The 23,124-nt window shown below is 45.8% G+C and overlaps 1 protein-coding gene across 3 annotated transcripts in view; it reads left to right on the plus strand.

The window, feature by feature from the left end:
• MAP2K3 (mitogen-activated protein kinase kinase 3) overlaps nt 1–22,750 on the plus strand; it is a 69,586-nt gene extending 46,836 nt beyond the window's left edge. For all 3 annotated transcript variants that reach the window (XM_083585846.1, XM_083585847.1, XM_083585845.1), the window contains exons 2-13: nt 5,807–5,839; nt 6,886–6,955; nt 7,843–7,891; nt 8,314–8,427; nt 8,810–8,929; nt 9,333–9,449; nt 11,084–11,135; nt 13,244–13,371; nt 15,409–15,486; nt 16,325–16,464; nt 17,443–17,488; nt 18,389–22,750. In XM_083585846.1, the coding sequence (XP_083441972.1) occupies nt 5,807–5,839; nt 6,886–6,955; nt 7,843–7,891; nt 8,314–8,427; nt 8,810–8,929; nt 9,333–9,449; nt 11,084–11,135; nt 13,244–13,371; nt 15,409–15,486; nt 16,325–16,464; nt 17,443–17,488; nt 18,389–18,472 (1,031 nt within the window). In that variant the 3' untranslated portion in view covers nt 18,473–22,750. The remainder of the gene's footprint in view (nt 1–5,806; nt 5,840–6,885; nt 6,956–7,842; nt 7,892–8,313; nt 8,428–8,809; nt 8,930–9,332; nt 9,450–11,083; nt 11,136–13,243; nt 13,372–15,408; nt 15,487–16,324; nt 16,465–17,442; nt 17,489–18,388) is intronic.
• Nucleotides 22,751–23,124: the final 374 nt, after the last annotated feature.

The raw sequence follows: 23,124 nt of genomic DNA on the forward strand, positions 1-23,124 counted from the left end.
GAGTATTGGAAAGCTTTTCATTTTCTAAAAGACATTATTAATAGCTGCAATGCCAGTCAAACATCAGGCAGTTTTAGAGTTGCAATTAATTCACACGTGTGTGTGTGTGTGTGTTTGTGTGTGTGTGTGTATGTGTATGGGTGCACCACATTTGGGATGTGCTAAAATTTACAAATGCTAATGTTTTCCCCCGGTGCCTTTGTTCCCTCCTTAAAACATCTGAAAAACTCAAGAAAGCTTAGAGATAAAAACAGAAGAATACCCGGAAGTATTTCAAGGCATGGCCTATATAGTTTTCTTACCTTAAACAATGTAAGGAAACTACAGGCCATGCCTTGAAATACTTCTGGGTATTCTTATTTATTTATTTATTCGTAAATAATATTCACTTGAGTTTTCATATGTCTTAAGAACACAATGCTATTTTGCATCAAATACTATACTACCAGGTATTCGGAGAAAAATTACTTTCCAGGTAAAGCTTTGCATTATTATTATTATTATTATTATTATTATTATTATTATTATTATTATTAAAATGTAACATTAAATGTGCTTCATGGGTTTTCCCTCACCACCCATCAAATATTTTAATTCATATCTGCTTGCCTTTTGGGGTCCAGGTTACACATTCGGTTTAGGGCAAAGGAACATTTCTGCGTTCCATTATTTTTTGCATGAAGCCACATCTCTTGGGGAGAAATTAGCACATGTGGAGCCTCTAGCCCTCCTTGCCAGCTTGCAAGTAGATCTCAGGGACATGGTAGGTAAATGGAAAAGACAGACGGGGCCTTTGCATGCTTCAGCTCTGCTTTTCAGGTCTTGTGAGCTGATTGCATCTTCTCTTGATATGAGAGATCCCAGGCTTCCTCTGAACTTTGGGGCTGGAGAAAGGTCAGGAGCTGCAGGTTGTCAAAACGGACTCATCACACCAAGTAGCTGGTTCCAGGTTTGGGGAGCAAGTGAGCCCCAGCTTTGAAAAGGGTGACAGCTAGAACAGGCCTCCCCGTGCATGCTCTGGCTGTCCGTTTGCAATGGGAAACAGGGCACAGTGGTACCTCGGTTTAAGAACAGTCCTGTTTAAGAACAATTTGGTTTACAAACTCCGCAAAACCGGAAACAGTTTGAGAACTTTATTTCGGTCTAAGAATGGAATCCGAACAGTGGAAGTGCACCGGCGGCGGGAGGCCTGCTTAGGGAAAAGGCATCTCAGTTTAAGAACGGTTTCAGTTTAAGAATGGGCTTCCGGAACGGATTAAGTTCATAAACCGAGGTACCACTCTTTCTTTCTTTCTTTCTTTCTTTCTTTCTTTCTTTCTTTCTTTCCGAACTCTTTTTGGCCCCATCTTTGCTTTCCCCCCCAATAATATTTATTATGTTTCAAACAAGTACAACACATACTGTAAAACCAATGAATGGTTTAAATGGTTTAAATGTTCTCTTTGCTGAACATTTAAAGCACTATACAGTTCTTCCTTGGATCCCGAAAGCCTTGGTACTCGGATGTTTTGGCTCCTGAACGCCGCAAACCCAGAAGTGACTGTTTCGGTTTGCGAACGTTCTTTGGAACCCGAATGTCCGACGGAGCTTCTGATGGGCTGCAAGAGCTTCCTGCAGCCTATCGGAAGCTGCGCTTTGGTTTCTGAATGTTTTGGAAGTCGAACGGACTTCCGGAATGGATTCCGTTCGACTTCCGAGGTATGACTGTAATAGCACTTTAAAAAGTCGTGGCTTCCCCTGTTTGTTAAGTGAGGTGTTAGGAGAGGGAACACGCCCCCCCTTTAGTCTCCTCCCGGAGCTAGTTCCCGGAGTGGCTTAACAGTCGATCCCTCTTCCCAGGGAACTCTGGGAATTTGTTCAGTGAGGAGAACGAGGGTCTCCGAAGAACCTTCAGTACCCTTAAGAAACTACAGCTCCCATAATTTTTTTTGGGAAGCCTTGGTGGCTTAAAGTGGCATGATACTGCTTCAGAAGTTTAGTGCAGATGAGGCCAGAAGCAGAACTTGAATATTGGCCGTCCACTCTTCCCCCCTGCCCAAAAAGCTCTGTCTTGAAAAGTGCATGGAGGCCATTTTGTGTTTCGGAACATTTTTTCCCTGTAAACCTGTCCCGAGCAGTAGAGGCCCATTGCAGTTAATGGCTCCTCTCAGTCCTTTCACACTAGCAGAAAATAGGAGGATATTCCATTGCTGCCGCCTCCTTCATGTAGGCCGTAATGAATGGCCATTGTCCTGCTGCCTGCTGTTCCAGTCTGACATCACTGGCGCTCTTTTGCGATGGTGTTGGACAACTTCCCTCTCCCCGGTTAACCCTTCCCACGATCTCTTTGAGTTTTGCAAGCTCCATTCTACATCTTCACGTCTCCAGGAGAACCACAAATTTGCTCAGGGTCCTCGGCTGAGACTGAGAGGGTTCAGACTCGACTCTGAAACTGTGATTTTTTTTTTGCATGCTTGATTTATTGTGGCATCTGCACCTGCTCCAACCTATGGGTTGTGAGTGGCTGTTGAAGTCCCCCCCCCCAAACCGTGGTTCAGGCGGATCATGGTTTGGTGTTGTATGTGAACTGACAAATTGTGATGTTGCTTTGGCCTCGAGAGGCTTTGGTTTGGGGATAGGATTCGGGGACTTTTGAGGCACAGGGGAACGGAAACAATAGATGCTATGGTCTGCCTGAATATTGGGGGCAGAATTTGTGGTTTGGAGCCTAGACTCTGGTTTGCATCGCAGGAAGTTGTCTTCTAATAAGTGAGACGACTGATCCTTCTAACTGTGCGGATTGGGAATGGCTTTCCATGCTTTCCGATGGGGAGTCTTCTCTAACTGTGCCGGGAAGTGTATGAAATTGGGACCTTCTACATCAGGGATCAGCAAACTTTTTCAGCAGGGGGCCAGTCCACTGTCCTTCAGACCTTGTGGGGGCCGGACTACATTTTGAAAAAATAATAATGAACGAATTCCTATGCCCCACAAAGAACCCAGAGATGCATTTTAAATAAAAGCACACATTCTACTCCTGTAAAAACACCAGGCAGGCCCCACAAATAACCCAGAGATGCATTTTAAATAAAAGGACACATTCTACTCATGTAAAAACACGCTGATTCCCAGACCATCCGCGGGCCAGATTTAGAAGGTGATTGGGCCGGATCCAGCCCCCGGGCCTTAGTTTGCTTATCCATGTTTTACATGCAAGGCAGATGTTCTACGGCTTGACTACAGATTTCCCCTTTAGCTCACATCATCTGTGTTGAAGCTGCTGTTGCAATCCTGGAGCTGCAAGCCCCCCCCCCTTTACCAGAATTATTACAATCCCCCCCCCACATGCTTTATGCAGCCTACTTCTGCAGAATTGATGTTGGGTGTGCATTTTGGAATGTGCCAGGCGAAAGCTTTCTAGCAGGGGAGCCCAGGCGTTAATCAGACAGAGCATCAAGGGCCATCAACAGATCCTGCCAAGGCCCAGCAAGGAATGGGCATGTCTCTGTGCCAAATTTTGGCCTTGCACAGGGCGCCATAGTACCTGTGTCGGCCAGTGATACTGGCCATGAAGCTCACAGGGTGACTGGGGTAGCTGTAGTAGTTTTTGTTTGTAATGTTGTTGTTTATATGCCATCCATCTGACTAGCTTGCCACTCTGGGCAGCTTCCAGCAAAGTATATATATATAAAAATACAATATGACACCAAACATTAAAAACTTTGCTATAGAGGGGAAGTCACTGCATCTCAGCCTAGCCTACTTCACAGGGTTGTTGTGGCGGTTAATTGAGGAGGGAGGAAGAAACAAGCATGCTACCTTGATCTCTTTGCAATAAATGAACAAGGAATAACTCAACACACAGCAACACCCCGCTCCCACCGATGCTGTTATGTGGAAATTGAGAAGAGCTCTCCTTCAGAACCCTACACTTGGTGCCCGAGCCATTAAGACCAAAGTTTTCCTTTTTTTAAATAATAATTTTCTTTTCTTCTTTATTTTCAATGCACAATTCTCCCATATTTCCCCCCAGCTTTGACAATCTATCTGCCCTGTTGTCTCCTTTTCCCTCACCTCTATTAATCCCCCCCTTTTTTATTGGTTTTCACATACTGCATTACAATACAAATGTACCAAAGCCCAAACACCATTTCCTCCTCATCCCCCCAGACATTTACATTTCTATTTCCTCAGTCCATCATATTATTCTTTTCTCCTTCCTCCCACTTCCCTCTGCCCCCACTCGATTTCCTCCACATTATACAATTTACAATAATCTTTGCGTTCTACAACCTTCTCAAATCATCTATATATTCTTAAAAAAAAAAAAAAAAGACCAAAGTTCCCCTTGGAATGGATGGGCATTTTGCACCGTCTCTCGAGTTATCCTGAGGATAGCAACGATTGCTGCTAACGCCAGTCCTGGCCAGCTGGATCCAGCCTCAGAAACTTGGTGACCTGAACGATCATAACCCCCTGTGAGCGGTTGCTGCCGCCACCGCATTCTGAATGAAGAGCTTGAACGGATTCTGGAAAAAGGCGGCGTTGTCCCAAACTGGGTTTTATATCTTGCTTCATTTCCACCCCCCTCCAAATGCTTGGAGGTGCAGTGACCTCTAGCGGTCAAGAAAGGCCTGAAGTGGCAGAAGCCCAGAGCTTGTTCGCCCTTGGCTCCCCAAGGATAGGACGGACCCCTGGGGAATTGAAATTCGGCACTGTGCTGTGCATCCCACAGCCCAGAGCTGGTTCGTGCTGGTTAGGAGTTAAATGGCAAAATCCAGGCATAGGAAGCTGCCTTTTACCAAATCAGATCGTTGGTTTATGTGGAAATCGTTCAGTTTGGTTGTGTACGTTCTGATGTTTTGCTTCTGACTGCTTTCTGCTTACGTTCATGGTTAGTACATGTGCTGTAAGGTGCCTTGAGCGTGGTTTAAACTTTGGAAAGGCGGCGTACAAATAAAATGATTGATGGATTGATCATTGGTACATCTGACAGAGAGGGATAGCTCAGTTGGTAGAGCCTAATAATAATAATAATAATAATAATAATAATAATATAATAATAATAAATTTATTCTTTATTAATTTTGCATACAGTGGTACCTCGGGTTACATACGCTTCAGGTTACATATGCTTCAGGTTACAGACTCCGCTAACTCAGAAATATTACCTCAGGTTAAGAACTTTGCTTCAGGATGAGAACAGAAATCGTGCAGCGGCAGCAGGAGACCCCATTAGCTAAAGTGGTGCTTCAGGTTAAGAACAGTTTCAGGTTAAGAACAGACCTCCAGAACGAATTAAGTACTTAACCTGAGGTACCACTGTACTGCCCTATACCTGCAAGTCTCAGGGTGGTTACAGCATAAAATCACAATATAAAAAATACAAAATAAATAATAAAAACAATAATAACTCAGTATCTGTATCAGGCATAGGCAAACTCGGCCCTCCAGATGTTTTGGGACTACAGTTCCCATCATCCCTGACCACTGGTCCTGTTAGGTAGGGATCATGGGAGTTGTAGTCCCAAACCATCTGGAGGGCCGAGTTTGCCTGATCTATATGTTGCCCACCTGACTGGGTTGCCCCAGACATCTGATGGGAGGGTGTTCCACAGGGCAGGGGCCACTACCGAGAAGGCCCTCTGCCTGGTTCCCTGCAACCTCACTTCTCATATGAGACTCCTAATTTCAGAGTTGTGGGTTCGAGGTCCACATTGGGCAAAAGATTCCTGCATTGCAGGGGGGTTAAAATTCTTTAGTACCTGGATAGCGGCTTAGCTAGAATTGGGCTCTTAGTTTGTTTTCTCTTTCTCCTTTCTCATAGATCCTAAAGGATCCTCGGAAAAGCGGAAAGGAGGTAAGGGATCACCTGAACTTTTGGAAACATTTCTTCGTCTCCACAGTGCTTTTTCTTCTCCCCACCCATGGAGTGTCATGGACTGGTTGGAAGCAGACAAATGGTGGGAGGAACCAACTTCGGAATTCTTAAGAGAATAAATCTCAGAGCCCAGGGATTGGTGGTGGGACAATGATAAGTAGAGGGAGAAGACTGGGAAGAGATGGTGTTGAAAGCTGGAGAGGTAACAGGGCTTAGTGAGATGGGGAGAGTCTGTGGCAGAGAGAAGTCCAGATTCAGAGGCAGAAGCTGAAGCAGAAGAGGAGGGAGGCCAAGAAGCAGACAGCTGAAAAAGGCTAAATTAAAGGATTCTAATTAAAGGGTTTTTCATACAAAGTTTTGTGGACTAAAATTAAAGTTAAAATTGATATTTTGTGGGCTAATATAAAGTTGCAGAATAAAGTATAGTGACATAAGAGACGTTTTCAACTGATTCCTTAAGGAGAAACACCCTGGTGGTTCTCCATGGAGTTGTGTTCCATTGTTTTGGTGCCACTCTTGAAAAGACCCTGTCTTGCATATTTGCTTGAGAGGTCAACACCTTGGAATCGATGTTTAGGACCTGGCCCTATTCTGAACATGGTACACCAAGATTTAATTGATTACATTTTGGGTGTACATTTTTTTATTCCCTCTCCTCTCTCCAAAGAGCTCAAGTTACCCCCTCTCCCTTAAAACAACCCTGTGAGGCAGGTCAGATAGTAACTTTCCCATGGTCACCCAGTCCAGTGAACATTGTGTTGGAGTGTGAATTCGAACCTGAGTCTTCCCAACCTCATTTCAGCACTGCTATGCCCCTGCTGGTTCTTGCTTTATTAAAAATAACCTGGGGTAGCTCAGTTGGTAGAGCATATGACTCTTAATCTCAGGGTCTTGCGTTCGAGGCCCATGTTGGGCAAAGATTCCTGCATTGCAGGGGTTGGGCTAGATGACCCTTAGGGTCGCTTCCAATTCTACAGTTCTATGGAAAAAGATGATAAGAGAGTGTGTGTCCTCTTTCTTTCCAGGGCCGAAGAAGAAACGGCCGCCCCTCTTGAGCATGCCATCAGCAAACAGGCAGCCATCCGTCCCACCAACGTAAGAACCGCTGCTTCGCTCTCTTGCAAATTCCTAATATGCTGTCTACTGTTATGCTTTTTATTTTATTTTTTAATTATTGGTGCTATGTAATGTGTTTTCAGAGGGACATGGGTGGCGCTGTGGGTTAAGCCACAGAGCCTAGAACTTGCTGATCAGAAGGTCAGCGGTTTGAAATCCTGCGACGGGGTGAGCTCCTGTTGCTCGGTCCCTGCTCCTGCCAACCTAGCAGTTTGAAAGCACGTCAAAGTGCAAGTAGATAAATAGGTACCACTCCGGTGGGAAGGTAAACGGCGTTTCCGTGCGCTGCTCTGATTCACCAGAAGCGGCTTAGTCATGCTGGCCACATGACCCAGAAGCTGTACACCGGCTCCCTCGGCCAATAAAGCGAGATGAGCGCCGCAACCCCAGAGTCGGCCACAACTGGACGTAATGGTCAGGGGTCCCTTTACCTTTAATGTGTTTTTAGTGTTGTACGTCGCCCTGGGATGTTTTTGATAAAGGGCGGTTTATAAATTGAATAAATAAATATAAACAAATAAAGCTGGAACTCTCCAGCTCATTGTTTGTCTACATAAGGAGAGAGGAGTCTGTGGCTCTGCTGGACTATATATCTCTCATAAAGCCCTGACCATTGTGCATGCTGGCTTGGGGCTGATGGGAGTTGGCGTCAAACATCACCTTTGTTAGGGGCACAGTTGCCCACTTCTGCTTTAGATTCTCCTCCCCATTTATGTGCCCCTCAGTTTTGCTGGAGCCCCAGTGACTTTACTGAGTGTACCTGTTTCACACTCACCAGCAGCCAAATTGCAAAATTTCAGAAAATCGACACCAGGTGGTGAATACTGGATTGGATTTTTAAATAGAGCCTTTGTCTTTCCTTGCAGACCTCCAAGAAACTTGGATTCCAGGACTTTCATTACTGTTGGTGAGAAGGTATGTTGATGCTGATGTTGTTCTTTTTTTGTTTTTTTTTTACCTGTTTGGCACATGCACACCAATTAACAACATTTTTTCTCCCTGTGATGTTATCTGGATTATCAATGATTCTTCCTTGTTCATCTTTAAATAATTGTTTTGGGTCCGGTTTTATATGGATTACAGCTCCTTCCTTTTTTGTTACACCTGAGGTTACAAAGTCCTTTCCCAAAGTCCTTTTGTTCTTCAATATTCTTCTACGTTTTCTCGCTATGTGTGTTTCTCTGAGGCGAATCACTTCTTTAACAACAAATTTTGTTTGCGAAAGAGATAAAGAAGGTTGCCGGCTGATGCTAGCAATACGAATGTTGGCTCGATCCTAAACGTATTATTTTGACAATTTTTTGTGCATCTATCTCTCTCTGTCTCCCGGTCAACAGAACTTTGAAGTAGAGGCCGACGACTTGGTGAGCATTTCGGAGTTGGGAAGAGGAGCTTACGGCGTAGTGGAGAAAGTGTATCATGCGCAGAGCGACACCACCATGGCTGTGAAGGTAAGAGCCGCAGTACTATATAAACAATTTATTTATTTGGTTTTTCAAATTAAAATTTTACAATCACATATTCAACATACATCATAAAAACAAGATTCCAAAGAATCTCCTGGACGTCCCTCCTCCCCTTTGTGGGTCCTGTTGTTAGTCATTTCCTCCTGCGTCTTTTATAATACAGTGGTACCTTGGTTCTCAAACTTAATCCGTTCCGGAAGTCCGTTCCAAAACCAAATCGTTCCAAAACCAAGGTGTGCTTTCCCATAGAAAGCAATGCAAAATGGATTAATCCGTTCCAGACTTTTAAAAACAACCGGGGGAGGAATAGTTTTCCCGAAGCCCTGACAGTATGGTTATTTTCTTTTTCCTTTCCCACTCTCTGCAGAGAATCCGAGCCACTGTGAACTCTCAGGAACAGAAGAGGCTAGTGATGGACTTGGACATTTCCATGAGGACTGTGGACTGCTTTTACACTGTCACGTTCTACGGAGCCCTTTTCAGAGAGGTAGGTGAGCAGCAGGAAGGCCAGAGCCTCTTCGTTTTTGCTGGCCACCTCAGACAGCGAGCCCAACTTCTGAAGCATTTGCTGAAAAGCAGGGGGAAGCCAAGCTGGTGCCTTCCAGATGTCTTATGTATTTATTTATTTAAAGGAGGTATACAGCACAAAAAATGTAACACTTAAGTAATAACATTGGTTAAACAAATAGCATTCTCAATAAAGTGCATTTTTGAAAAATCAAGTTCCAAAGGCATGTCTCAAAATAAAGCAGGGATGACTCCTGCCACACCCTTCCATTGGCAGGGAGTTCCACAGGGCAGGACCTGCTAAAGGTTCAGTCCTCTGACAAAGGCCAACCAATTCATCTCTCTGCCCCGTCTCATCCTCCTCTCACTCCCTTCTTTTTCAGGGTGATGTGTGGATCTGCATGGAGCTAATGGATACGTCTCTGGATAAATTTTATAAGAGGGTCCTGGAAAAGAAGAAGACGATCCCCGAAGACATACTTGGGAAAATAACCGTGTCTGTGAGTGGCACCTTCTTTCTTTGGGGAAGGTTGCTGTGGGACCCACCCACCCATAGCAAGTGAGCCAGGGAGAGGGCAGTCTGCATGATTGCTAAGTGCAGAATGCAGCAGCTAACACAGATGGAGAGACCCCAGCTTTTCTTTAAAATCAGGGTGGGGTCGTGCAAAACCCTTTTTATTAATTAAACTTCTATATCGAGGACTGTCTCCCCAAGCTGCTTATTTCAGGCTGGTGAAGAGGCATGTGTATCTCCCCCTCCTGCTGCAACAAACTCCCTTCCCTGCTTGCCTCTCAGAACCAGAAGAGGCATGAAATGGGCAGAGGAGAGATAGGCGGCCCGCAGGTGCAGTCTCTGATTATTTGGAGAAGAGGAGACTTAGGCAACTGTGGGGAGATGGGAGACCTTCAGTCAAAAGGGGTCAAGACTTTTTGGAGATGAGTTGCTGTGCTCATTAGGCCTGACACTCCTTTGCAGATTGTGTTTTTTGCTAATAGAGTTAACTCTAGCTTGCATAGCGTGATTGGTGAGTCGAGGATCCGCCACCCGCTTAGAGATAAATAAGACACAGGGACACATGAATTTGAGGTTAATGGGCTAAAGAAGGCCACAACTTTATTGGTTACAGCATGTGAGTGCTATTGGCTTTAGGCATTGGATCAGACAGTCTATACATGACTCCACCCTGCTCAGCGGGGAGTCATCTGAAGGTTAACAACCAGTGGGAGGAGCTTGTTGATGCAAATTTCAGTGGTACCTTGGGTTACATATGCTTCAGGTTACATACGCTTCAGGTTACAGACTCCACTAATCCAGAAATAGTACCTCGAGTTAAGAACTTTGTTTCAGGATGAGAACAGAAATTGTGCAGCGGCCGCACAGCAGCAGCAGGAGGCCCCATTAGCTAAAGTGGTGCTTCAGGTTAAGAACAGTTTCAGGTTAAGAACGGACCTCTGGAACGAATTAAGTACTTAACCCAAGGTACCAGTGTACAACTGAAGCTTCCCATGATGTCACTGGGGGTCATGCCATGGTCCTAGCCACCAGCAGGGCATCGGACAGGATCCACAACTGCCGGATTCCTTTAAAGGAATACCCACACAAGGGGAGGGGAGGTGATGGCCACACCTGCCCTCCAAGGCACGACACATATTCCAATGCCTAACAGCCAATACCCAAAAAGTTGTAGGTAAGTGAAAAATCAAGAGGCTGGTTCCAATTTGCCAAATGGATAAAAATTCCTACCAGGCAACCAGGGCAACCAACCTGAGTCCTTAGCAAGGTCAGACGCATAAATATGACCTAAAGGGAGGGTGGGCGGGTGATCCGACGACAGGGGGGCACAGAATGAGAAGATGGCGCTGCCGCGGCTGCTTGAATGTGGCTAAACCCTGCCCACAAGCCAGTCCTATTGGCTGGCCTACAGGCATGGCGCGGCAGCCAGGTAAGCTGACGTAGGGGGCTGAATACACCCCCCTGCCGTCAGGGGAACCGACTCCCGCTCACAACTCCTCCCCTCTGTCAGGAGGAGAGGCTTTATTGCTGGGTCGCTCCAGGCATGGCAGCTCACCTGGTTGGCCAATGCAGGTCTGCAGCTAGAATTACACCTCTCTCTCTCTCTTTGTCTTTCTCCAGATTGTCCGAGCCCTGGAGCATTTGCATAGCAAGCTGTCTGTGATTCACAGAGGTAGGCATTGGAGTTTGTGCATTACGAGGGCTGAGCAGGGGGCGTAGAGCTCATAGGCAGAGCACCTCTTGGGATGTGGAAGATCCTAAGGCCAGCCTCCAGCATCTCCTGTTGGAATGATCCTGGCTGTAGACAATATAGAAAGATTGCCTGCCCAGAACCCTACCAAACTTGCCAGTCAATATGCCGTACTGAGCTAGATAGAGGCAGAGAACAGTCTGAGCTGATAGAAGGTGGCTTCACCATTAATCATTCCAGAGCCTCTAAAGTTAGTTTCCATTCTGCCTGACTGGACACACCTTGTCATGTTTGCATCTTTATCTTGCGTATAATAAAAAATTATTATTTATACCCCGCCCATCTGGCTGGGTTTCCCCAGCCACTCTGGGTGGCTCCCAACAGAATTAATGATAATAATAACAATAAAAAAATGACAAAATACCAAACATTAAAAACCTCCCTAAACAGGGCTGCCTTCAGATGTCTTCTGAAAGTCAGATAGTTATTTCCTTGACATCTGATGCGTTCCACAGGGTGGGTGTCACTACCAAGAAGGCCCTCTCCCTGGTTCCCTGTAGCTTCACTTCTCGCAGTGAGGGAACCGCCAGAAGGCCCTTGGAGTTGGACCTCAGTGTCCGGGCTGAATGATGGGGCTGGAGACACGCCTTCAGGTTTAGGGCTTTAAAGGCCAGCACCAACGCTTTGAATTGAGCTCAGAAACGTACTGGGAGCCAGTGTAGGTTTTTCAGGACAGGTGTTATAGGGTCTCGGCAGCCAATTCCAGTCACCGGTCTAGCTGCAGCATTCTGGATTAGTTGTAGTTTCCGAGTCACCTTCAAAGGCAGTCCCACGTAGAGCGCATTGCAGTAGTCCAAGCGGGAGATAACCAGAGCATGCACCACTCTGGCAAGACAGTCCACGGGCAGGTGGGGTCTCAGCCTGCGTACCAGAGGGAGCTGGTAGACAGCTGCCCTGAACACAGAAGTGACCTGCGCCTCCATGGACAGCTGAAAGTCCAAAATGACTCCCAGGCTGCACACATGGTCCTTCAGTGGGACAGTTACTCCACATGCATAATTTTGATTTGCATGTTAACATGTGTAAAGTCCTGGGAACTTGATGCAATGCAACAGGATGGGAGCTCAGTACAGAACATTTCGGCTGTGTTTGTAGCCCCCCTAATTTAAAGGCCCTTGGGGAGGAAGCTGTTCACAGCACGGGAGCCCTGCCCAGGTTTTTGTGTTCCTTCCGCAGACACAATCATGAGGTCTAGGAACCTGAAAAGTGTTGTGGTTTGGTTTGGCATTGACTAAGACTCTTACATTCAGCACACATCTAGAGTTGTGGACGTGCTGAAGAAATACAACCTGTGCTGTTAATAATGATTGTGCAACCCATACAGCATAAGCTAAGCCATTCAGTTCTTTATGCTTAAACCAAGACATAGTTTCTATAACTACATTTAGCACTAATAGTCACATTAATGGCTCGAGACTACTGAGGAAGCCCAGAAAACTGTGCTCAGGGAGTGGGCTATCAGCCAACCCCAATAAATTGGCCTTGTCGGGGGCAAAATAGCAGCTCTTCAACTTTATGGACTGCTAGGGCGAAACAGAGATAGAACGCTGGCACCCTGTCTTCCACCTGCACTTCACAGCTACTGGGAACATCATTGAACCTACCTACCTTCTTCTTGAACTTACCTAAAAAAACAAGAAAAAACAAAAATTGAGTCAAGAAGTTGTAAGAACTTAGTAAAATCTGATACTGCAAGTTCACTTTATTTTGGATAGCTTATAAGTTTTCATGGCACTTTGCAAGTCGTTGTCTTATTCTCACAAATTTGAAAAATGGTGAAAAATCGTTTTTGAACAAGAATATTAATTGTGTGAATAATTGTCGCCTATGTGCTGTACGGGTTGCACAAACTAAGTTGTGGGCATGGCAGCGGAAAGCCTTCACAGTTCCAGCTGCGCGCTCTTCAAACATATGACTAAAACTGTGCACAAATGTGCCTTTAAATAATCTTTGTTAAAATTTTTAACGGAGGGAAGTCTCCCTAGTTGATCCAGAGAAAGGAGGGTTAACTGATCTCTTCCTCTTAACAGACGTGAAGCCGTCCAACGTCCTTATCAATAAACAGGGACATGTCAAAATGTGTGACTTCGGGATCAGTGGATACTTGGTAGATTCCGTGGCGAAGACCCTGGATGCTGGTTGCAAACCTTATATGGCGGTGAGTTTTTGATCAGTTGTTTGGTGCGCACCGCCCTTCTCTTGTCTCCCAGCCCCCCTCTGTTCAATCAATCAGTTTTTTGTGATCAGCCTCCAGGAAGAAACATGCACAATTATTTATTTGTTGGTTCGTTTGTTTCCTACATCCGAGGATCACAGGGTGGTGTACAATATAAAAACACAAAAAATACACGACCTAGTAACAAATGTAAACAATAACCACTCACCAGTATAAGAGGCTATAGATTGTTTAATTAGCCCAAAGGGAGAAGAGGAATGCTTTCGTCTGGCGTTTAAATGAAGGCACCAGACAAGCCTCCTTAGGAAGAGCATCCCACAAGTGGGGAGCCACCACAGAAAAGGCCCCACTCTCATGTTTCCGCCCTCCGGACCTCTTGCAGGGTAGGCGCACAGAGAAGGGCCGCAGGTGATGACTGCAGGTTCCAGGTGGGTTCATATGGGGAGAGGTGGTCCTTGAGGTACTGCGATCCTGAGCTGTTTATACAATAATACCAGGCCCTGGGATCTTCGGATAAAGGGTGGTATAATATAAATTGTATCAATAATGGGAAACCAGACTGATAAAATTACTAATAACAGTCTTAGGCAGGCATGGAAAACAAAATTATAAGTTTGCTCAAATGAACTCTGGTGAGATTCACATGCGCAATATTTAGCTGCTCTGGAAGAAAGAGATGGATGTGTTCTTATCTGAAAGGACCCCCCAAAAAGCATAAAATGCATTTGATCATCCTTGGAATTTCTGTAAAGTGAGTTCAAGTACAAATCTTACGTAAATTCCAGGAAGAGAAGTGGTGCTTAAGTGCATGGGTTGTCAAGTTCTACTGTGGTTTTATCATTTGTTGGGAGCTGCCCAGAGTAGCTGGGGCAACCCAGTCTGATGGGTGGCATAAAAATTATTATAATTGTAGTAATAATTATGATTAGTCTGCCTCTCTGGATTCACAGAAACGCTTACATTGACAATAGGGGACTTCTTTGAACTTCCCCTCCAAAAGTGCATTTAACGGTGCCAGAATAAATGCCCCGTGATGTTCAAAGAGCACACAAAGAACCCAATTCCTCATCCTTGGTCGCTTCAACAGAATGAGTGTCACTTGGCTGAGGACCCTTTCCAGGCTCCCTTTGGGTGAATGGGTGGGAGGGTATACAGTGGTACCTCGGGTTACATACGCTTCAGATTACAGACTCCGCTAACCCAGAAATAGTACCTCAGGTTAAGAACTTTGCTTCAGGATGAGAACAGAAATCGCGTGGCGGTGGCGGGAGGCCCTATTAGCTAAAGTGGTACCTCAGGTTAAGAACAGTTTCAGGTTAAGGATGGACCTCCAGAACGAATTAAGTTCTTAACCTGAGGTACCACTGTAGTGTTTGTCCACACGTCATTCCACTTCGTTAGTTGTTCTGTGATGCTTCCCCAGATGTGAACGGGCACGATTGCTGCCTGGAGGATAACTCTTGTGCTCTTGTAGGGCAAAGCAAAACGTATCTGGATATTTGCAGTATTAAAAAACCCCCACAGGATTTCAGCAGGAATTTACTGTGGTACCTCGGGTTACAAACTTAATTCGTTCTGGAAGTCCGTTCTTAACCCTAGGCGCGCATTCCCTAGATAGGCCTCCTGCGACCCCGGAAGCGGATTGCGTTTGTATCCCGGGGCAAAGTTCGCAACCCGGGACACCTACTTCCGGGTTTGTGGAGTTCGTAACCCGAAGCAATTGTAAGCAGGACTGTTCGTAACCTGAGGTAGCACTGTGCGTAATGTGCAGTGTGTCTGCCCTGAAATTTCTGCAGGCGCAAACAGTATATTTATAGCTTACCCTACCTGCAAGGAACTTGGGGTGATGTTCTTCGCCTCCCCTTTTTATCCTTAAAACAACTGTGCAGGGTAGTTTGCTGAGAGAAGGAGTGGCCTGGCTGAAGGTGAGCTTTCGTGGCCAGGCAGGGACTTGAATCCAGCTTTCTGTAGCTCAACCACCAGACCGTGCCAACCCTTTTCGATACCTTTCCTTTGCAGCCAGAGAGAATAAACCCTGAGCTGAACCAGCAGGGGTACAATGTGAAATCGGACGTCTGGAGCCTGGGCATCACCTTGGTAAGAAATCTACGCAGAAGTGTGTCTGTGTGTAAAGGGACCAGTAATATTGTGGGTTTAAGAATTCAACAGTTAGGAAACACGTGAACACTGTTGGGGATCTATGAAATATATTGCATGAGATATTGTCACCTTGTTGTGGGGCGTGCCCCAATCCAGAATAGACATATGGAACTCCCTGCTACCAGATGCAGGGGTGTGTATTGGTGTAAAGGTAAAGGGACCCCTGACCATTAGGTCCAGTCGTGGTCGACTCTGGGGTTGCGGCACTCATCTTGCTTTACTGGCCAAGGGAGCCGGCGTACAGCTTCTGGGTCATGTGGCCAGCATGACGAAGTCACTTCCGGCAAACCAGAGCAGCGCACGGAAATGCCATTTACCTTCCCGCTGGAGCGGTACCTATTTATCTACTTGCACTTTGACGTGCTTTTGAACTGCTAGGTTGGCAGGAGCAGGGACTGAGCAATGGGAAATCACCCCGTCGCGGGAATTCGAACTGCCAACCTTCTGATCAGCAAGTCCTAGGCTCTGTGGTTTAACCCACAGCACCACCTATGTCCCTGTGTATTGGTGTGCTTAGCTTTAAAAGAGGATTAAAAAAAAATCACAGGGAGAGTTTCATCAGTGGCTACTGGGTGTGATAGCTAAATAGAGCCTCCTTGTGCCAAGGCAGGATACCTCCAAATAAGAAATATCAGGGATGTAGAACGATGAAACTGTTGCCTTCAGGCTTTCTGGTTGGCTACTGCAGCAAGCAGAAACACTGGACCCAGGTAGAAGTTCTGTTTGACCAGGAAGGGCTCTCTGTTTATGTTCTGTTCTGCTCTCTCCCTCTCAGATTGAAATGGCCATTCTCCGATTCCCGTACGAATCCTGGGGCACCCCTTTCCAGCAGCTGAAGCAAGTGGTGGAAGAGCCCTCGCCTCAGCTGCCTGCGGAGCACTTCTCACAGAACTTTGTGGACTTCACAGCCCAGTGGTAGGTGCCCTTCCCATCCAGGCCGCCATCTTGTCTCCCAGAATGCACTGCACTGGAGGTGATCCATTTCCCTGGAGCACAGTGCTTCAAAACACCCCCAGCTTTGCATTCAGAACGTCCCTGGCAGCATCTCCCAAGTTGGTTTTTATTGAAGTAGGTTTTACCCTTGGGCATTTTAATCTGGTTTAGGACCCCCTTGGCTGTTGGTGGTTTTAGGGATGTGTGCAATACAGCTTCTTCACCACCTGAGCTTTGCTGTTGGAGTGATTTGTAGGAAGAGGAACCTCATTTTCCCACCGTCTGTTATTAGCAGCTTGCAGTGAACTTCACCAGCATGTGAAATTCCTGGGAGAAGCACCTCTGGGTTCATGTGGATGATTCATGGGCAAACCTGTGCCTTGGGAACGAGGTGCACCTGCCAACACTCACCACCCCCAGCCCCAGCCCAGATTTACCCCTGTAGTTGAATGGTAGCAATAAGTAAACAAACAACCCCTGTGTTGCAAAATGTGACTCAGCAATATCAAAAACAACACGATGGCCAGAAACATTTACAGTATAGAAAACTTTATGGAATAATGCAAAACATCAAAATTATCAAACTGAAGTCTCTAAAAGTTTGGAAACACTGTTCAGCAGAGTTCAGATTTGGACATCAGAATTGGACATTTGCCGATTATACAAAGCTTTAAAATCTGGCACCGTGACTTATTCAAGGACTTTTAGAGGCTTCAGTTTGGTAATTTTGATGTTATATCACAAAACTCTATTTACATAAAACAACCTGATTCAGGGCTATATTAAAATGCCACACAAATAAAACCAGTGGCTTCATTACTATGAAAAAGTTACATTTTATGTTTACTTCCTTCATAGCAACATAATACCTATACAGCTTTCCTCTAAAGTTCTTAATGTTTTGTACAACCGACCTCTTAACTCTCACGAATTTTCTTTCCTTGTTTTTCGTTCTCTCAGTTTGAGGAAGAATCCTGCCGAACGATTGAGTTATGTGGAACTTATGGTGAGTGTCTCTTCCTCCTTCTCCAAATTTGGTTAAGGGTTATGTGGTGCCAGCAAGGAATTAATAGAATTGTAGAGTTGGAAGGGACCACGAGAGTCAATAATAATAATAATAATAATAATAATAATAATAATAATAATAATTTTATTTATACCCTGCCCTCTCTGGCCAGAGCCGGGCTCAGAGCGGCTAACAACAGTAAAATTACAGTAAAAGCATAATGGGGGGGGACCAATTTAAAATACAGGTTAAAATGCAATTTAAAATGCAGCCTCATTTTAAAAGTAGCCCATAGATCAAAAACCATAAGGGGAGGGAAACATAAGTGTCAGACTGAGTCCAAACCAAAGGCCAGGTGGAACAGCTCTGTCTTGCAGGCCCTGCGGAAAGATGTCAAGTCCCGCAGGGCCCTAGTCTCTTGTGACAGAGTGTTCCACCAAGTTGGGGCCAGTACTGAAACGGCCCTGGGCCCTAGTTGAGACCAATCTAACCACCTTGCGACCTGGGACCTCCAAAATCTTGTCATTTGTGGGCCTTAAGGTCCTCCACGGGGCATACCAGGAGAGGCGATCCCGTAGGTCCAACCCCCTCCAATGCAGGAATCTTTTTCCCAGCATGGGCCTCAAATCCGTGATTCTGAGATTAAGAGTCTCATGCTCTACCTACTGAGCTATCCAGGAAGTGACTGCCCTTCATTGGAGGATTTTAGACAGAGTTTGTACGGCCATCTTATCAGGGACTCTTTAGTGTGTGATTCCTTCATTGCAGGGGGCTGGACCAGATACCCTTTGGGGGTGCCTTCCATGTCCACAATTCTATGACTGCCTCTTCCTTTGCTCCTTGTGCAAGATGAGACCTCTTCTCTCGTCTCAAACTGAAACCGTTCTCCTTTCCCAACAGGCCCACCCGTTCTTCACTATGCACGACACCCGCGAGACTGATATGGTCTCCTTCGTCACAGAAATCCTAGGAGACGACTCCTAAAAGTCCCATGGAACCTCGCCATCGGAACAAAAGAACCAGCCCTGCCTTCTCCTGGCAGGGAGAGAAAACAGAATAAGGATTTTTATAGCACCAACTGTGGTTTGCACAAAAGAGAATGAATGTCTTCGCTGCTTCCTCCCCATCCCACCCCAAATAATTTTTCTCTTCCCTCCCACCCCCTTTCTCAGCATCATGCTGGACTTAGAGCGATTTTATTATTATTATTTAACAAGAGGCCTCTATGAATGACATGTTTTTGACACGTAGACGTCTTCGATCCCAACTGTAGCCACGCACAATCTGCTTAAGGGTTGAAGGGCGCTCAAGACAACGCCCCCTCGGGTGGGTTTTGAGAAAATCACGTTGTGTTACTTTTAAAACCAGGCCCCTTTTTGAAATGCAGCTGTGTGTGTGTACGTGTGTGTGTATGTTTGTGTGTCTATGAGCATGTGTACTTTTGCTTGGAGAGATCTGAGCCCATCTGAAACTGCATACAAAACCGCAGCAGCCACAGAAGTGTCACCTGTCGCAGGTTAACCAGCAGAGCTGCGGGGCTGGTTGTTTTTTGGGTGGTGTCACTTCATCTTGCAAGCGGCAGATCGCATTAATATAAAAATAAAAAAGCTCAGTAGATCACGAGGCTCTTAATCTCAGGGTCATGGATTTGAGCCTCACGTTGGGCAAAAGATTCCTGCATTGCAGGAGGTTGGACTAGATGCCTCTCGTGGTCCCTTCCAACTCTATGATTTGATATCTACGAACTGAACCCACACCCCAGTTACTCCCTGTCTGTAGAATACTAGCTCGTAGAGCAGAATGGAAGAGTTATTTAAATGTTCTCCACTATGGAAGTCTGGGAAGGACTCTCACCTACAATTCTGTTTTTAACACGACTCTTAGTTTTGTTATCACCCCCAAACCATTTACTCATTTAATTCTAACAGCTGTTTTTCTTAGGCCTAAACAGACATCTCCTTCAGTTTTCCACAGCTAAATGTAATATATTATCAGTTTCTTTTAAATGCTCTGTCCAGTCACAGTTGTGTGGCAAAATCAGTAGACACACACATACACAAACCCCTCTTTAAACACAAGCAGAGTCTCGCCCTCTCCAAAGTTGTTCTGGAAGCAGTGATTGAGTTGGGCTGCCATCTCTCTGCTGACCTAAGACCACAGGTGCATCCTGTTGTTGGACTGCCATACCCATCATCCCTCACCCGTTGGCCATGCTGTCTGCTGGGGTTGATGGGATTGCTAGTCGAGCAACGTTTTGAACACCACGTGTTTCCCACTCCTGCTATAGAAAGAGTCCCAAGGACAGGCAGGCAGTTCATAGCCATATTTATCGTAGTGGAGGGAAGAATCTAACGTCCAGATTTATCTAACAAATCCCCAGATCTTTCTTTCTTTCCTTTTTAATGAAAAGAGCAGTTGAACGTGTCTCTATGTATTGGGGTGGGGCATGTTGACACTTTCTCTGCTGTCTCCCTCCCCCCCCCCCAAGTTCACACACACAAACCAGCTTCAATACCACCCAGCCAGTTGGTGACGATGGGAGTTGTAGCCTTAATAAGACTTTTTTTAAAAAATCCGCACTTTTTCATCTGCGACACATTGCAGGGTAAAAGCATCCGTGTCAATTACCCCACCAAGGGGACAAGCAGACTTGCTTTTTCTGTCATGCCAGCTAATGCCTGCACATGGGGAAGTTGCGAGTCAGGTTGTCCAGTGTTGGGTGTGCTAAACGGCAGTCCCTATCTGGGATTTCTCAGGCAGTGCCCGTTTCCATTCCTACCTGGAAATGCTGGGATCTGAACCTGGGACCTTCTGCATGCGAAAGCTGAGCTAGGGACCGCCTGCTTTTGTTCATCTGCCTCATCCTCTCGGAACAGGTGCTTACCAACACAGTTGACACTTGTTGCTAAGTCATACTCTAATGCCCTGCCCACAACCGACAAAAGGGAAGCATTTACCTGTGATATTATATAGCCCCACTTGGTTTCTGTGGATTGCGCCTCTCTCCCCTCTCTTAAACACACGTGCAAGTCATATCCATTATTATCTTCCTCCTTTCTAATATATTTGTACATATAAATTATATTTTGAAAACTCAGCATTATGTCCAGGTGGGAATAGGTTTGGCAAAACAACCAGCAGTTTCAGTTAGACCAACCAGCCTTAGGGAGTGTTGGCGAAGCTTTGTGGTTCAAAGGGGGGGAAAAACAAGCCACCTAATTTTTAACGGGTCCTTTTTAAGAAGCACCCCCGGATTCTTAAAAGCATGCCTTGGGTCTTCAAAAGTGGCCACCTCCTTTGGAGAAGTTAGGTTTCCCTCCTTTGCTCTCCCTCCTACCCCCAACCCCAATAATGTTCCTCAAAGTTCTCTGCCTTAACTACTTTTGTAATTCTGTGGAATAAGGTCCAGGGTTCTGGAACTGTAGGAATGCAAGCAAGATCAGGCCGAAGCTCCACCATTGACTAACCAGATCCCTCCGGGAAACCTGCAAGTGGGGAGCTGAGGGCCCTCGACTCCTGTTAGGGCCGGTCCTGTCATTTGGCAGAGTGAAGTGTCTGCCTCAGACTACATCTGCCGATTGGCTGGGAGCAGCTACAAAGTGGTACCTGCATGCCTCCTAAGCTAGCAAGCTGATTTTGGGGGCAGTTGAGGAAGCAGTTCCATCACCGGTGCAGAAGTTTGGCCCCATTTGCTCTACACATTTGAAATAGCCTCTCCTACTTTTAAACAGTACCAGAAACTGCTGAGAGCTGTGGGGAGAACCCCATTCAACTCGCAGAGTCCCTTGGGGAAGAGTGATTGGCTGCTAAAGAGCTCCTGGGAACTGTAGCTTCTGCATGTGATGGGCGTGGAGTTACCTTTGGCCTTCCAGTTGTTGCTGACCTACAACTCCTGGGATCAGTGGCCTTGGCCGGGGCTGATGGGAATTGTATTTCAGCAAAGGTTCCCCAAAATGGGTGATGTGGAATGGATATGGAATGGGTGAGGAGAGGTGGTGCTACCTGCTTTCACGCTGGCAACACAATGCCGTCACTGGCTGTGTTGTTTTTCCACATCGGCTTCAGTAGCCACGCCGCAACTGAAAGTGGAGGTGGTATACTGCCATCATGGTTCCTATTACTTTGCCCAACCTCCCTTTTATAGCTACCAAAACCAGTGGCTATTGCGTTAGGAACCTCCTTAAATTAAATAGGTGTCGTATGATCAAGTTCGTTCTTTTGTCTGTCCCGAAAAACCCATGCCTTCAGCATTTTTAATATTTTAATTTTTTTTTAATAAAAAGAGGATGAATCATTTTCCATTTTTCTCCTGAATTCCCCCTCCCTTCATCTCTTCCTAAGGCAAACTGCTGCACTTTTGTCATGGGTTAGCCCTGCAAGTGTCGTGTGGCAGGTTTTTCGAATTGCAGGTGTTGTATAATTTTTATCACTCGTCTTTATTTTTAACGTTGCGGTTGTACTTTTCTGGAAAATATCTCCCATCCTCCTCTTCCTTCAAAGCTTCTGTGAATTACTATTTTTTTAACTGCATGGTTTTGGATTTTCAGCCTCTTTTTTCTCCACTTTTATATCCCCACCCCTTTTTCCAATAAAAACCTGGTTTGAGAAAGCGAGAGTGACTCCATTTTGAACACCCAATAAACAAAATGGCCGCTTCCCCACTAGAGAGAATTCAGGCCAAGGGGCTAAATGCAGCCCATGTGCCCCCTCTGTCCTGGCCACGCCCATAACTGACCTTACCTCACACACTTGTTGAGTGGTTTTTGCCTGACTGGAATGTGTCCTAATAATGCCTCTCGCTTGCCTGGATGGTGAATGGTGTGTGTGTGTGTGTGTGTGTGTGTGTGTGTAGAAATTAGCCTATTGTATGTAGGTAAACTTCACATTCAGCATTTGCCTCTGGCCCTGCTTGCTCCCGGAATGTGGCCCACCAAAGGTTGCGCACTACGGAATGTGGCCCTCAGCCTGAAAATGCTTTCCTGTCCTTGTTACATGAGCTGGAACTATGTGGAGCCAGAGAGAACCACCTGGGTTGATCTTAGTTTAGAGAGAACCACATACCTCTCTCTAAACTACACTGCAGCTTGCTTGCTTTTTCTCCTCTGCTTCCCCTACCCTGCCTGGGTCCTTTCCAAAAAAGGTTCACCGGTGGGGATGGAAAATGGTTTTGTATCTAGGAAAGGACTGGATGCTTTTATGAATTGGAAGACTGTATATAACAACGAACTTGGTCATTGGTTTTCAATAAAATAAGCCACCCAACCGGGTTTCTTCTGTGATTCCCCCCCCCTTAAAAACACTTTAAATAAAAGTAACAGCCAAGCTTTCCTTGATGATGCATTCTTACTCTAAATCAGTGTTTCTCAAACTTGGGTCCCTCTCCAGCTGTTTTTGGACTACAACTTCCATCATTCCCGACCACTGTTCCTGCTAGCTAGGGATGATGGGAGTTGTAGTCGAAAAACAGCTGGAGAAACAATGTTCTAAAGCTGCTCTCCATCACAACTCTTAAATCTTGCATTAATTCCTAGCTGGGGGAAGAGAACTGCTTGTTTAAGGCATCCTTGATTTGACCCAAATCGTTCTGTCCATTTGCTATAATGTGTTGTCATTATTCTGTGATAAGTTGCACACCT

Source organism: Podarcis filfolensis, assembly GCF_964270895.1.
Source record: "Podarcis filfolensis genome assembly, chromosome: 14".
In the NCBI taxonomy this organism is placed as follows: Eukaryota; Metazoa; Chordata; class Lepidosauria; order Squamata; family Lacertidae; genus Podarcis; species Podarcis filfolensis.